We start from the raw sequence: 14,072 nt of genomic DNA, 5'->3' as shown, positions 1-14,072 counted from the left end.
GATTTCGGTAATTCCATTTCGTTTTGAGGCATTCAAGTTCCTTTTCATGGCACACAATCATCATTCAATTTAGCAAAGCTGGTTCGATTAGAGATTTTGCTGATTTCATTTTTAATTTCAAAAAGAGCCAATCAATTTCGCTCACCGAGGATTCAAATAAGTACGACTACGAAGAAATACGAATAAACAGATAAACTGTAAAAGGCAAACCGTATCGTACCTTTACAGGTTCAAGATGGAATGCTCCCTTCAAAAAGGTTAAGTCGAGTTGAACACTACAATCAATCTTTCAAAAAATAAAAAAATAAAAATCTTTTTTAATTTATGTTTCCAGTAGACTTTTACTTTGGGCCCCGTACGGGTTGTTTTCTTCTTTATTTTTTTCTGGAGACCTTCAATGGTTAACTGACCAAGACCTGACATTTGAATGTTTTTTTGTTTTGTTTTTTTAATGTTTTTCCAGTTGTTGTTTTTTGTAAATATTCCCCAACCATCTGTTGGCGTGCCAGACATCTTGGCATAAAAAATTATAATGTTCAAGAGTGCCAAAACATTAACCGCATGCCTTTAACATTCGTGTAAGGAAACAACAAGTTAACAAGCGTTTTTAAGACTGCACAAATATCAGAATTGACTGCCTAAAAATAAAATTGAATAACTAAACACACGCCTCAAAAACACTCCTGCGAGTTTGAAAGGAGCTTCTATGAATTGTTAAATTGAATGATTATTTTGTTAAATTGCACGACGTAAAAATAGATTTGACTAGTCTTATGAAATCGAATGACCCTTTTTTAGTAGCATTCGATTTCGTGTGAAATAAAATAGGCTGGTCGTTGAATTTGCTGCTCATTTTCCGAAATTGACAGAGAAAACCTATATTATCAACAGTTCTCCAATGCTCGGTACCAAGTCAGTTAATAAGTTAATATTTGTTTTGAGTAATTACCAAACGTGTACCTTCTCTTAAACTATACATGTATTTCTCTGTTGTTCGTCGAAATAAAAAACAAACAAAAAGTTCACAAAATGACACTGAAACAGTTGATAACATTTCTCAACGATTTGTCTTCTTTCCTTATTTTTGCTTAACTTTATAGGATGTACACACATTGTTCATACAATAACCATGAATCAATTACCTATTCAAACTTAACCCTTTTACAACCAAGCCAAAATAACTAATCCAACGGAGCGTGGTGTGCATTCAATTAGAGTTAACGAAAGCAAGACAATCAGAAATACATAAGGAAAAATTGTTTGTGAACCACCGAAATACTGCATGGGAAGCGCAGAAATACAGTAGAGTGTTCCCATGAAACGCTTTTATGACACAGATCACTTAAAGGCAGTGGACACTATTGGTAATTACTCATCATAATTATTAGCATAAAACCTTTCTTGGTGACGAGTAATTGGGAGAGGTTGATGGTATAAAACAGTGTGAGGAACGGCTCCCTCTGAAGTGACATAGTTTTCGAGAAAAAAAAGTAATTTTCCACGAGTTTGATTTTAAAACCGCAAGTTCTAAATCTGAGGTCTCGAGTTCAAACTCGTGTTTTTAGAACTCGAGGTCTCGAAGTCAACCATCTAAACGCACACAAATCCGTGTGACAAGGGTGTTTTATCTCTTCATTATTATCTCGCAATTCCATGACCGATTGAGCTAAAATTTTCACAGGTTTGTTATTTTATGCATATGTTGAGATACACCAACTGTGAAGGCTAGTCTTTGACAATTACCAATAGTTTCCGCTGCCTTTAATGACAAAGATGGCATACAACTTAAGTGGCAGCTCACATGCATTGCAACGCTGATATGCGCACTTACAACTACATGTACACACATCAATCTGTGGGTCATATATTTCTATGGTTTAGACTCAAACACAAATAAGATGAAGACAGCCCAACACATAATTATTAATACCAGCACATTTATGAATATAGTCATTAATATCAGCAGTAGCATTTTGATTAGTCTTAACCAATACACCTGTATCACGATGCAGCCATCTTGATCATGTCTTGCACCTAACAACAGTATTGGATATTACTACCTATCAGGAACAATTGAGGAACCAGACTATTTTTTTCCTCCGAGCCTCGATCAGGTTCAATGAATTGGATTGGAAGAAAATCAAGATGGCCGCACTATGATAAAGGTCGATAGGCTTTTACATCACCTGTAATACTGGTTATATAGGAAGACAGACGCCCCCCCCCCCACCTCTTAAAATGATAAATGATAAGCTTTTTATTTGAAAATGAATTCAAGCAGCATCTACATGTATTGTTCCAAAGTTTAATCAGCGAGTTTAGTTTGTTAGATCCATACAAGAGTACCCAAAAGTAAATCCTTCAGAAAAAAAAATGAAGGCTAGACTTTACCAGCACAACTATATCGATGAGTGAACAAGTTTAAGAAACTTGCTTGTAATTTTATTTCAACAAAATGTTTAGTTAAAGAAAGCTTCACAATGGGGAGAAAGCGTTTGCCACAAACTGGTCACAAGGCCAGGTGCTATGCACTCCCTGCTAGTAACTACAAACAATCACTTCCTGACTGATGCTAGTAACACGCTAAGCAAGAAATTCATGAAAGTTTTTCTGCTAACAACTTTTTGCATGTTGCCAGAGACCAGTGGAATTTTAAGAAACTGTAAACTAAAACAAATTTGATAAGCTTTAAAGAAAGTCAGATAATTTGTAGACACTGCCCCTTAAACGAAATGTCTTTAAGCTGTTTGGCAGAAATGATGCTAAGCAAGTTTTCCTGCGGAGCAAAGTTTAGCAGGCACTCCAGCCACACCCGGTACACAATACATTTTGGCTTTATAAGTATTTCTGCTAAGCAATGTTTTTTCAGGGCCTAACAGCTTTATAATCTTTAGGCAAGTTGAATTTGTTATTTTGGCCGTGTACGATTGCTTCGGCTGTGGCTTTGAGGTGCTTGGCTAACAGTGAACTAGCCTAAGCCACAACAGAAGCCATTCGTGTTGGCCTCGGTCCTTCTTAGTCTTTATTATGAAGTGTCTGGGAATATTTTAGTCCAGGTAATTTCACCACCACCACCCTCAAATTTGGTTACCAATCCTTATTACAAACATGGCCATTGAACATGGCTACACAAAACCAATTTTCTTTTTTACCGCAAACTATAGCTGCACCCAAGCCTTCATAACCATCTCCGATTGCATAGACTTTTTAGACAGGGGTTACTTTCAAACGTCACAACTCACTGAAGAAGTACTCTAAACAGCAAACCATTTCATGCTTTGGTTAAAATTCCTGGGAAGGGGTTGTAGGTTAAGCTTAAGGTTTGGCTATCCGTCGATATAATAGGAATTAATTTAACATTTGTACAGGGGATGAATTGGAACCGCTTCTCTTGCATGTTTTCTCTTGTTGTTAGTGATGTCGGTTTTGTTCCGCTACGGTATGATACCACCATGCTCATAATAGTAAAAGGTACACCACTCACTCCAAAAACTAAAACAATTTGTTAGATTGTGTTTTGGTTTTTGTTTTTAAGATTCTAGCTCCAGACCCAGACCCAGCTTGTGTCCTCCCTGGTTCAAGCTCTTGCCGTCAATGAGGGTGGAGAGGGTCACTTTGACTCCTGTTTGAGGATAGGGGGAAGTAGACAGGGTGGTGTGGAAGAAAAGAAAAAAACAAAAAAATAAATGTTAAATTTGCATCAGGATGAAGAATATTAATTTTGGTTTTACCTATACACCAATGTGTGATAAGTACTGTATACTCAGTACTTTCCCTAGTCCTGTGAAAAAATATCACAGGCATATAACTCGGGTGGGATTCAAAGCCACGACCCTTACAATTCTAAAGCAGTGTCTTACCATGTACACTACTGCCTAACATTTAATATTTCCAAGTAATAACACTGGTTTCTTGTGTATTATTGCACTTTATCATATCCCTATAGGGGCGTATGAAGTGCAAGTACCAGACCCCTTTTCATTGTTTACCCCTCGCTTTGTTATGTGTGCTTTCATGCTCTCTCTCTCTATTCATGTTTTTCATTTCATTGTTTATGTTGTACACTTATTTATCTGTGCTTGTTCTGCTGTAATTTCGTCTTTGAGAAAGACTTTGAAACGTCAGTCCATTAACTATTTGCATGTAGTATTTTATCTTGTATGGTATGTTGAGCCACGCTTCGAAGAAAATGACCGATTCCTTTATAGCACCATGTTATGGTTAACAAGGTGCTGTGGCGCAATGTGCTGCCGATCAGACCAGGAACTGCAGGCAATCCTCACTCTTTGTGATAAGTGCACTGGGTTTTACGTACATTACATGACACACAGGACCAACGGCTTTCCATCCCATACGAAGGACGCATCAATAATTGTCAAGAGTCTTGCTTAAGGACACACGTGTCCAAATGCTGACCAATTTTGGCCCATGTTTGATTTTGAGACTTTGCATGGTAGGAAAACAATCTAGCGACACCATTTTAACGACGCTTCCAACTTACCTGCTCTTAGTGTGTGGGTGAAGCCGATTCCGACCTGACTCGTGTTGCTGACCTTTGCCCTGAGGGAGGAGTCCTCATCCAATGTGTACTTAGCACCAACGGCAAAGCGTGTGGCGTTAGTCCCCGATGTCCAGCCAACATTGATGGCGCTCTCCAGTTTGCTGTTCACCTTCTGGTAGATGGCCCCGCTGAAATCTGTGCCCTCGTTGCTGTGAAATATGACAGAAGATTATAAGACTTGGCTCTCAATTCCTAACAGAGTCTTTCAGTAAAAGAAATGTTGGTACCCTGACTTTGTGGTACTTACATTGCTGTGTGCAGCTGGAAGTCGCCAGTCTTGAAGCCCAACGCGTAACATAGGTTTGTTGTATGCAACTGTTCAATTGGAAAAACCGAGTACTCGGAGTAAAAGAAATGTTGGTACCCTGACTTTGTAATACTTACATTGCTGTGTGGAGCTGGAAGTCGCCAGTCTTGAAGCCCAACGCGAAGTTACTCTTGGTCAACTTGGACTTGGAGGTGTCAAACGACATCTGGTAACCGGCTAGCCAACCTTCATACCTATAGAACAAGCAACCAGTGAATCAATGGGTTAAAGGATCATCTACATAGAGCTGTGTTGAGACATTTGGCCATCTTGTTGTCGTCCTGCTACAACCATTGTTACCAAACTGAGGCTGCAAGGAACCCATCTTGACCCTCTTTCGATCTACTTCTTCCTTTTGAGTGCAGCCTAACGTGCTGTCAGACACACCAACACTAACCCTTTCCTTAGTTATAATGGTGTCTGGGGTGTTTTGCGTGCATTTCTCACTTTTTAACAACACACAGGCACTACTGACTACTTGTTTCATCCCAAAGCATCTTGCTTACAGGTGTCAAGAGCAGTTCTCGCACCCACACTCTGGTGATCAGAAACACCAAAGCTCAAGTCCAGTTGCTCTTAGCCGTCGGCCACAAAACGCCACAACTCACTGAGACTCAGCACTTCTAAACGCTATGGGAAGATACATGACACATGACAAAGTCACCAACATCCCATAGCTAGCTACTTTCAGAACATCTACATCCTTCCTGCCTGCACCCCAACCACTCAAATTCTCCCTGAGCACTCCCCTTGTTTTCTTGGGGGTGTGACGGCTTCAACAACAGTACAATAACGTGTCCCTGGACTTACCCTACAACAGCAGCACCATGGATGGTAGGTCCAGCAAAGTCAAAGTCTACATCTGCGTTGAGGTTGACGTAGTCTCTCTTGTAACAGGTCTTGATACGTCCGTTCTTCTTGCTGTATCAAACAAAGAAAGTCATTGGGAAGTTGAAATATGAAGTTAAATATCACCGATACTTGTTAGGTACACAGTCAGCCTGAAAACACACCAGTCTTAATGTTCTGTATAATTGGACTATTGAGTGATTTACTTTCTATCAATGGTCTGGCACATCAATGGTCTGCTGGCCAGATGCTTATTCTAATATTGAGAAGCATCTCTATCTAATATGGACCAAAGACAAAGCTGGTAGACTAGTGAAACAACAAACTAACTGGCACAGTTCGCTAGTCACTGAAAAAGAAGGCAAACTTTGCTACATAATTTTACCGAGACGAAGCCAAGGTAAATTATCAAGAACCAGGCCTTGGCGGGTTTAAACCACTAGTTGAAAACCAACTCAACACACTTTGATTCCCATTCATAAATACCTTTTTGGTTAAAAGGCGTAATAAACTCACCAACAGCGCCTGCATCGCAAGAAACGTCTTGCATCAAGACTAGCATGGGCAACCAGTTATAAACACTGGTCATTATCAACGGTTTAAACATCCCCACGTGACGCGCTCTCCACAAATAGGAATAGTGAAACTGTTTGTTTGTATTTATAAATACAAAATTGTGTTCATATCGGGTATGAAACATGGACCTTGGAAAAAAGTAGGACCTTTTGAAATATTTCAATAAGTTCATACCCAGTCTGAGGTGAAAAGCTAGTGTCGAAAGAAACCTTCAGTCCCTGAGCAATCTGGTTCTCGATTGTCACTTCGGTGGCCAGTGTATTGTCTGTGTTCCATTTCTCCTTGAAGGACAGACCTGTCGTTAAAAATCAAAACGCTACAATCAGACACCATGGCACCATCATACAAAAACAACATTTTTTTTTTGCAGTATTATGGTGTTCATGCACCTTTCATTGTTGATAAGGCTTTGATTTCTATTTTGTAAATGTTTGCTGGTGTACTTTTTAAAAACATTTATTTTGTGTAATTTTCTTATGGTGTATTTTACTGTTATGCGCCCTCGAAGAGAGCGCCATATAAATTTAATAAATCACACATTATTATTATACTGGTGGCTCCTTATAAAATGCTCAAATCCATCTCTGAGTGAACATTAGGTATTTTCCTGTAAGGTGTCGTGTAGCGAAAAGTTTAAAAAAAAACAATTTCTTTACATAGCACTGTGTAATGGTTAACAAGGTGCTGTGGGGCAGTGTGCTGCTATTAAATCAAACCACGAACACCCAGATGAACCCCCTTCTTTTTCCATTAAAGGAACACGTTGCCTTGGATCGGTCGAGTTGGTCTTTGAAAAGCGTTTGTAACCGTTTTTTATAAAATGCATATGGGTAGAAAGATGTTGTAAAAGTAGAATACAATGATCCACACAAACATGCCTCGAAATTGCGTGGTTTTCCTTTTACCTCGTCGACTAACACGTCGGCCATTTATGGGGGTCAAAATTTTGACTCCCATAAATGGCTGACCATGTTAGTTCGCACAGTAGAAGGAAAACCACGCAATTTCGAGGCAAACTTGTGTGGATCATTGTATTCTACTTTTAAAACATCTTTCCAACCATATGCATTTTATAAAAAACGGTTACAAACGCTTTTGTTTTGACCAACTCGTCTGATCCAAGGCAACGTGTTCCTTTAAGTTTACTGGGGTTTTTTAAGTGCATTTACACAACACACGAGACCAACGGCTGCACGTCCAATCCAAAGGATGCAGCAATAATGGTCAAATGTCTTAATTAAAGGGAAGGTACACGTTTGGTAATTACTCAAAACAAATATTAACTTAAAAACTGACTTGGTAACGAGCATTGAAGAGCTGTTGATAGTATTAAACATTGTGAGAAACGGCTCCCTCTGAGGTAGCAAAGATTTTGAGAAAGAGGTAATTTCTCACTAAAATAATAAAAGACTTCTAGCTAGAAGTCTTTTATTCATGTCTGAAAGCACACAAATTCGTTCAACAAGTGTGTTTTTTCTCTCATCATTTTCTCGCAACTTCGATGACCAATCTAGCTCAAATTTTCACAGGCTTGTTATTTTATGCCTATGTTGGGATACACCACGTGAGAAGACTTGTCTGTGACGATCACCAAACGTGTACCTTCCCTTTAAGGACACAAGTGTCATGACCGGGACTCGAACCCACCCTCTGCCGAACAAAAACATCACAGCTTGAGTCTGGCTATGACATGTTGTCACGAATTGAAGAATTAACGAAAAAATATATTTCACTGTGCATTGCTAGACTTACCATAGTCCTTCCAGCTGTATTTTGTCTCCAGGCTACCATCTACTTTACCGGTGTCGTTATTTGATGTTCCAACAACATTGAAGTCCTGTAATCAAAACACAGAACAACAAAGAAACTTAATGATTACATTCAAGTCTTCGGAAGTCCCCATTCCCAGTTGCAAAAAAACAAAATTATAATAATCAGACTTGTAATGCGCACATATCCACCCTGCTGGGTGTTCAAGGTGCAGAAGAACTTAAAAATTAAGGTGTTTGCTTGCTCTTAAACATTTCTGGTCAAATATTTGTTGATGCAAACATTATAATTATTCACGTTTACATGATAAAAATCTATTGTTCTTTGGTCTTTCCTTAAAGGCAGCATACACTATTGGTAATTACTCAAAATAATTATCAGCATAAAACCGCACTAGGTAACAAGTAATAAGTAGAGGTTGATGGTATAAAACATTGTGAGAAACGGCTCCTCTGAAGTGACGTAGTTTTCGAGAAAGAAGTTATTTTCCACGATTTTGATTTTGAGACCTCAAGTTTAGAATTTGAGGTCTCGAAATCAAGCATCTGAAAGCACACAACTTGGTGTGACAAGGGTGTTTTTCCTTTCATTTTTATCTCGCAACTTCGGACCAATTTTCACGGGTTTGTTATTTTACACATACGTACAGATCCACCAAGTGGGAAGACTCGTCTTTGACAATTACCATTTCCATTGGTGAAAACTTCAACTGAAAAAGTCAACTTACCACGCCTGACTGGGTGGTGGTCTTGGCATCTAGCTTCACGAAACCAAATCCTAGGAACAAAAAAAACAAAGAAAACTTCAACAACAATACAAAACACACAAATTGAATACTCTCCTTTGTTGTTGTGTGTTGAAATATCATTTAGCTGATCAGATTACAAACTTTTTTTTGTGTGTGTATGTCCCTTTTGGTTGGCCTAGGAGCTTGCCACAACTGATTCAATTCCCTTGATTGTTGTTTACTTATCCTTGCAATTGCAGGCCTGATACTTCACGGAGGCAACGAAGGCGATTGCCTCCGTGTCCCCTGGTCATTGCCTTGGTGCCCTTAAAAATGCTCCAGTAGAAATTTGCAATTTCATCATAGGGTGCCCTTTACCAAGAAGAAAATGCCTTGGTGCCCTTGTCCTTTCAAAAACAAAGCATACAGGCCTGCAATTGTTTTGTAACTAACAAATGTATTTCAGAAACATTTATGTTAAACCAAGTGCACCCTGGCCAAGACAGGGTTTACCCAAATAAGTGGTTACTTCTTGGGTACAGTGGCAATTAACCTGGTTGTCGGTGAAGTCTGTCCCCCCAAAAGGAAGTGCAAGCAAAATTCATGTGATAACACCAGGGGGTCACCGCAAGAACGACCCTGTGAAATTAGTTCAGGAAATTGAATCTGCTGGTTCAGATTATGACACACACTCCATGTATTTGTCTTACTATACTGGGGCCCACTTGCATAAAGCTGCTTAAGCAGAAATCAAGCTTAAAAATTGTCTGCTAAGCAAAAGAAAGCAGGATAGAGGTCACAGAATGTACATAAGACATGCTTTTTCGGTTGGTAACCTGATCCAAGTATGAAGCATAATTTTGTTGCGCTTAGCTACTTTTTGTGCCTGAGCAGCTCTATGAAATTGGCCCCCAAGTATGAACGATTTTTCTCCGACTTCTGACCTACATCACTATAAGTTATGTGCAATCTAATCAACATGCAACAAACAAAAGCATCTTTTACCAACTGTTACTGTCAACAAAGAATTATGATAAGCAATAGTCTGGTATTCTTTGATCATTGATTATATTTTTTGTGGCCTTCTACGGGTTAGGGTAGAAAAAGGAAGCGTAGGAAATGGGATTACTTTCAATACCACTGTTTCAATACTGTTGTTTGACTCAGGTCAATTAAAAAAAGAAGGTTTATGGTAAGATCTTTTACAACATCTTACACCCAAAAGTTTAGAAAATTCTTGCTTTTAGAACAGAAACTTGTTACTAACCACAACTCCATCAAGTTTAAATTGTTGCAAATGATGCCCCAATTTATTTTTTTTGCTCATAAACAATATTTTCTACACAGTATTTTCTGCTTTTAAAATAGCGTTTGAATGAATTTGGGCCCTGGTCTTCAAAAGAACAGAGTCAAAGCATATACTTACCATAGCCCTTTCCAAAGATATCTCTGGCTGACTTGCCCAAATCTGCGTAAACTGGTGGGACGGCCATCTCTTTGTTACTGTGATTAAAGCTGGACAAAAGTCTGTAACAAATGTCAAAAGTATTTAAGACACTGGACAGCTTTGGTAATTATCAAAGACGAGTCTTCTCACTCGGTGTACATGCATCTCATCAAATGCACAAACAAACAAACCTGTGAAAATGTGAACTCAATTGGTCGTCGAAGTTGTGAGATAATAATGAAAAAAAAAAACACCCTTGTCACACAAAGTTGTGTTCTTTCAGATGCTTGATTTCACGGCCTCAAAACCAAGTCACGTCATATGTGAATGAGTTTGGGGTTCGTTTTTGTTATAAGCACTGGTTATCAGTAAATAAAACATTCACTTTTTAGGCGAGTTTTTAAAACAGCAAACGTAATTTATGAAGAAAAAGGTTGTGTAAAATATGCCCTCAGCAAGCGTGCCATTCTCCGTCAGACAAGTAAAAAACGGAGCCCATGACTTCATGAGAAAATCGCGTCATTCCAAAGTGAAAAACGATACCTCAGCAATAATAACTAATAACTGGACACTTTTCTCACAAAGATTAATGAGGAATATTTATTCTGATCTTCCTGCAAGTCTTTTTTAATTATCGTGAAATATAATCAATGTCAATGTCCACAAGAAAGAAGATAATGAAGGCTGGCCACTTCTGTCAGATTCAGTCAATTACTGGGGTCAAAGTGACTCGAGTACGAAATGACTTGGGTACGAAAAGTGACTTTGGTACGACAATGAAGCGACTTGGGTACGAAGTGACTTAATTGCGAAAAGGACCGACATCACTTCTAGTTCTAAACTATCTAAACATGCTTTAAACGGATTCCCCCCATCTACAAAAAACTCCCAAAACATCATGCTCTGCATCTCTTACTTAGTCTTAGGTCTTACTCTAGCTAGCTAACATAATTATACATTTTTTATAAGCGCGCTAGCAATCCATTCTGCCCAGCACATTGCATGATCAGATTAGCAGTCATGGCAGTAGAGCCAACCAAGAAAGAAGAGCAAGCCCGCATAATTGTGTTATTTCGTCGCAAACTCTAGCATTCAATTCATTAGCATGCCAAGAAGAAGAGTAAGCTTGCATTCGTTATTTCGTTGCAGATTTCGTTCACACGCCTCTCATAAAGTCTTTCCGACAAATCAAAATATGAACAGCATTTGTCACCATGGGGCGAAATGGTAACTGGGGCGAAGTTTACTTTTTATTGGGAGTTGTTTCACGGACGAGTTGACCATTGACCAATAAAAGGCTAACGTTACGTCATGCACATTACTCAATCCCGTCTCAACCAAATGCAAGCAACATGAAACGCTAGACAGAACAGGTTCACAAATTCAATGAGTTTAGGAATGCTTTATAAAATGTATTCTTTAATGAGCAGCTTTCTTACGTAAGACTCACCTATGCAAAATTCACAGAGTTGGAATGATATCCGTACACACGGTAATATCTGCAGCACACAAAAAGCCGGAAAATGGCGTAAGAGCGGGTTTCACGAGGTTGTCCCAGGGACGAAACGAATTCAACTTCTAACAATGGTGGCGCTCTTCACCAAACTGGTTTATTCGGGGGACGGCGGGGCTGTGTGTTTTGTATCTACTAGAAAACGTTTACACGAAACTGCCGCCTGAAGATACACCCATAACGAGCTGTAAAACAAAGTATAATTTGTGTTCATGAAAAACGTAATATAGGCTGTTTTATACTCGCTTATCTACAGAGTTCCAAACTAATGCCCCACAATGCGACGAATTAAGTGTTATCATCACACACAGGCTCAAAATCTTCAAGTATCCAAGCGAAATGTAAACAGCTCGATACTACGAGATAAAACAAATCCAAGTATTTTAAGTAATTTAATGACTTCGGGGAAATGACGTTTGTTTAAGATGCGAATAAGGTCAGCGCAATAATGTGTCTCCTTATACTCTATGGGGGTCCCTTTTTGTTTCTACGATTCCCATATCTAACCTATTGCCTTCGAACCTCCCTATAAGACATTGATTTTGTTAACGCAGACTCTGCGTCCAAGACCCAACAACAACAAACAATCTTGCAAAACTAAATCAGTCAAAATATGGGGGCACTTTGCTGTAAAGGGAAGGTACACGTTTGGTAATTGTCAAAGACCAGTCTTTTCACTTGGTGTATCCCAACATAAGCATAAAATAACAAGCCTGTGAAAATTTAAGCTAAATTGGTCATCGAAGTTGCGAGAAAATTATGAGAGAAAAAACACCCTAGTTGGACGAATTTGTGTGCTTTCAGCTAGGAATTAAAGACTTCTGGCTAGTATAGTCTTTTATTATTTTAGTGAGAAATTACTTCTTTCTCAAAATCTATGGTACTATAATACAGCAACTATTAAAATTATTGTAGGCTATAGCTGATTCATCTCGCTCTCTCCTTCTCTTTCCTCTCGCTTTAACTTTGTTTTCGCTCACATTTTAGCGAGGGCAGGTGCCCCTGAATCTGCGCATGATTACACACTTCAAACCCACCTCTCAAGGTTTAGCATTGCTAGAACACTCTCTCCTTCATCTTATTATTGCCACCTTCCAGGGTACAGACAACTTTATAGGCATGGGCCTATTTTAATGTATTCGCTTATGGAAACGGTGTACTGTACAGAAAGTTGTATTAAAGGTGCTATGTCAGATTTTTGGCCGATTTGACCCAAAAATTTTGATTTGAAATTCATTAGGTATTTTGATTGGTGTCGAGAAAGTTACAAGCTTTAGTTTGAGCCATTGCTTGAAAAAGCCCGCCAATTATTAGTAGCAGTTAAATAAAGTGCTCAAAATTAGTTTTTGGCGGGATCCCGACAATAAACTATCACACGTGACCAATTCTTATGTGTTTTATAAGAAACGTTTTAAATTTTTGTCATGGTTCCTGACCATTAAAAGTAAAAGTTTAACTTTTTTTTCGTTAGAGAGGGTGACACTCTTTGAAATACCATTCACTCAAAAAAATCAATTATTGTAATGTTTGGGGCAAAAAATCTGACAGAGCATCTTTAAACGTTGTATTCATCGCATTGGAAACAACCAATGTTTCGTTGTCAAACTGAAAGGGTGTAGATTATCAAACCGTTCTCTGAGTCACCAGCATTGCTCAACCCCGTGAGCTGTGCATGCAGGTGTGTGATAAAGGGTGGGTACGTGTCGCATGGCGAGGTGATGGTGTGGAAGGAGTCTATTTGATTATACGGCTAGGCCAAGTCTCGCCAAGTCTCGCCAAGTTTGGACAAGTAAATCTTTTTGCATTTTGGCTTGATGTCAATATTGAAGTCCCAGGCGTCCCGTCGGGGTCACCATTGAGTCCCCCAGGGGTGGTTTTAGTGTTCCTGAACTTATCTGGTTAGTCTAACTGACGCACCGACTTAATGTGCCATGTCACTCCATTTAGGTGAGAATTTAGACTGTAGTTTTACAGTTTGTAATAAAGTGATGTGTATCCCGGCTAAAAGTGTTTTGATTTATCAAAGCCGCATCCCAAACCACAAAACACATAAACAGAAAACATTTTCAAATACAAGTCATCTACATCTATGATGGCACTATGGACACAATATTGCTCCAAGAGCCATTGCCATCCAGTCATGTTTATGTTGACCAATTCATCTTGACACACAGGCAAGTTATTTATTCTGTGTGTTCTCCACCCCCCCCCCCCCCCCCCCCCCCCCCATCAATCTGTCGTATTTGCTCATGACCTTCAGTGCTGTCGTACTGGTTCGTACTGCATAGCTTAACTGAACACCTTCAAAAGAGAATTTGTTTC

The 14,072-nt window shown here is 39.1% G+C and overlaps 1 protein-coding gene across 1 annotated transcript; it reads right to left on the bottom strand.

Annotated features, from left to right (window-relative positions):
• Positions 1 to 1,048: 1,048 nt before the first annotated feature.
• On the bottom strand, positions 1,049 to 11,807 carry LOC139952947 (non-selective voltage-gated ion channel VDAC2-like). Its single transcript, XM_071952284.1, has 9 exons — positions 11,688 to 11,807; positions 10,217 to 10,317; positions 8,791 to 8,840; positions 8,046 to 8,130; positions 6,468 to 6,588; positions 5,679 to 5,789; positions 4,946 to 5,062; positions 4,502 to 4,710; positions 1,049 to 3,622 (listed from the first exon to the last, which is right to left on the bottom strand). Exons 2-9 carry the CDS (start codon positions 10,281 to 10,283, stop codon positions 3,531 to 3,533), a joined length of 852 nt encoding a protein of 283 aa, XP_071808385.1. The 5' UTR covers positions 10,284 to 10,317; positions 11,688 to 11,807; the 3' UTR covers positions 1,049 to 3,530.
• Positions 11,808 to 14,072: the final 2,265 nt, after the last annotated feature.

The sequence above is a fragment of the Asterias amurensis genome, chromosome 21 (genome assembly GCF_032118995.1).
Source record: "Asterias amurensis chromosome 21, ASM3211899v1".
Classification (NCBI taxonomy): Eukaryota; Metazoa; Echinodermata; class Asteroidea; order Forcipulatida; family Asteriidae; genus Asterias; species Asterias amurensis.
This window is presented reverse-complemented; position numbering and strand designations above follow the sequence as displayed.

What these genes read in the sequence shown, in the direction of transcription:
- LOC139952947 (XM_071952284.1), bottom strand. Translation starts at nt 10,283, where the DNA reads ATGGCCGTCCCACCAGTTTACGCAGATTTGGGCAAGTCAGCCAGAGAT. An exon ending in CCACCACCCAGTCAGGCGTG is followed by an intron (nt 8,131 to 8,790) that starts GTAAGTTGACTT and finishes TTTTGATTACAG; the next exon opens with GACTTCAATGTTGTTGGAAC. An exon ending in CATGGTGCTGCTGTTGTAGG is followed by an intron (nt 5,063 to 5,678) that starts GTAAGTCCAGGG and finishes CTTGTTCTATAG; the next exon opens with GTATGAAGGTTGGCTAGCCG.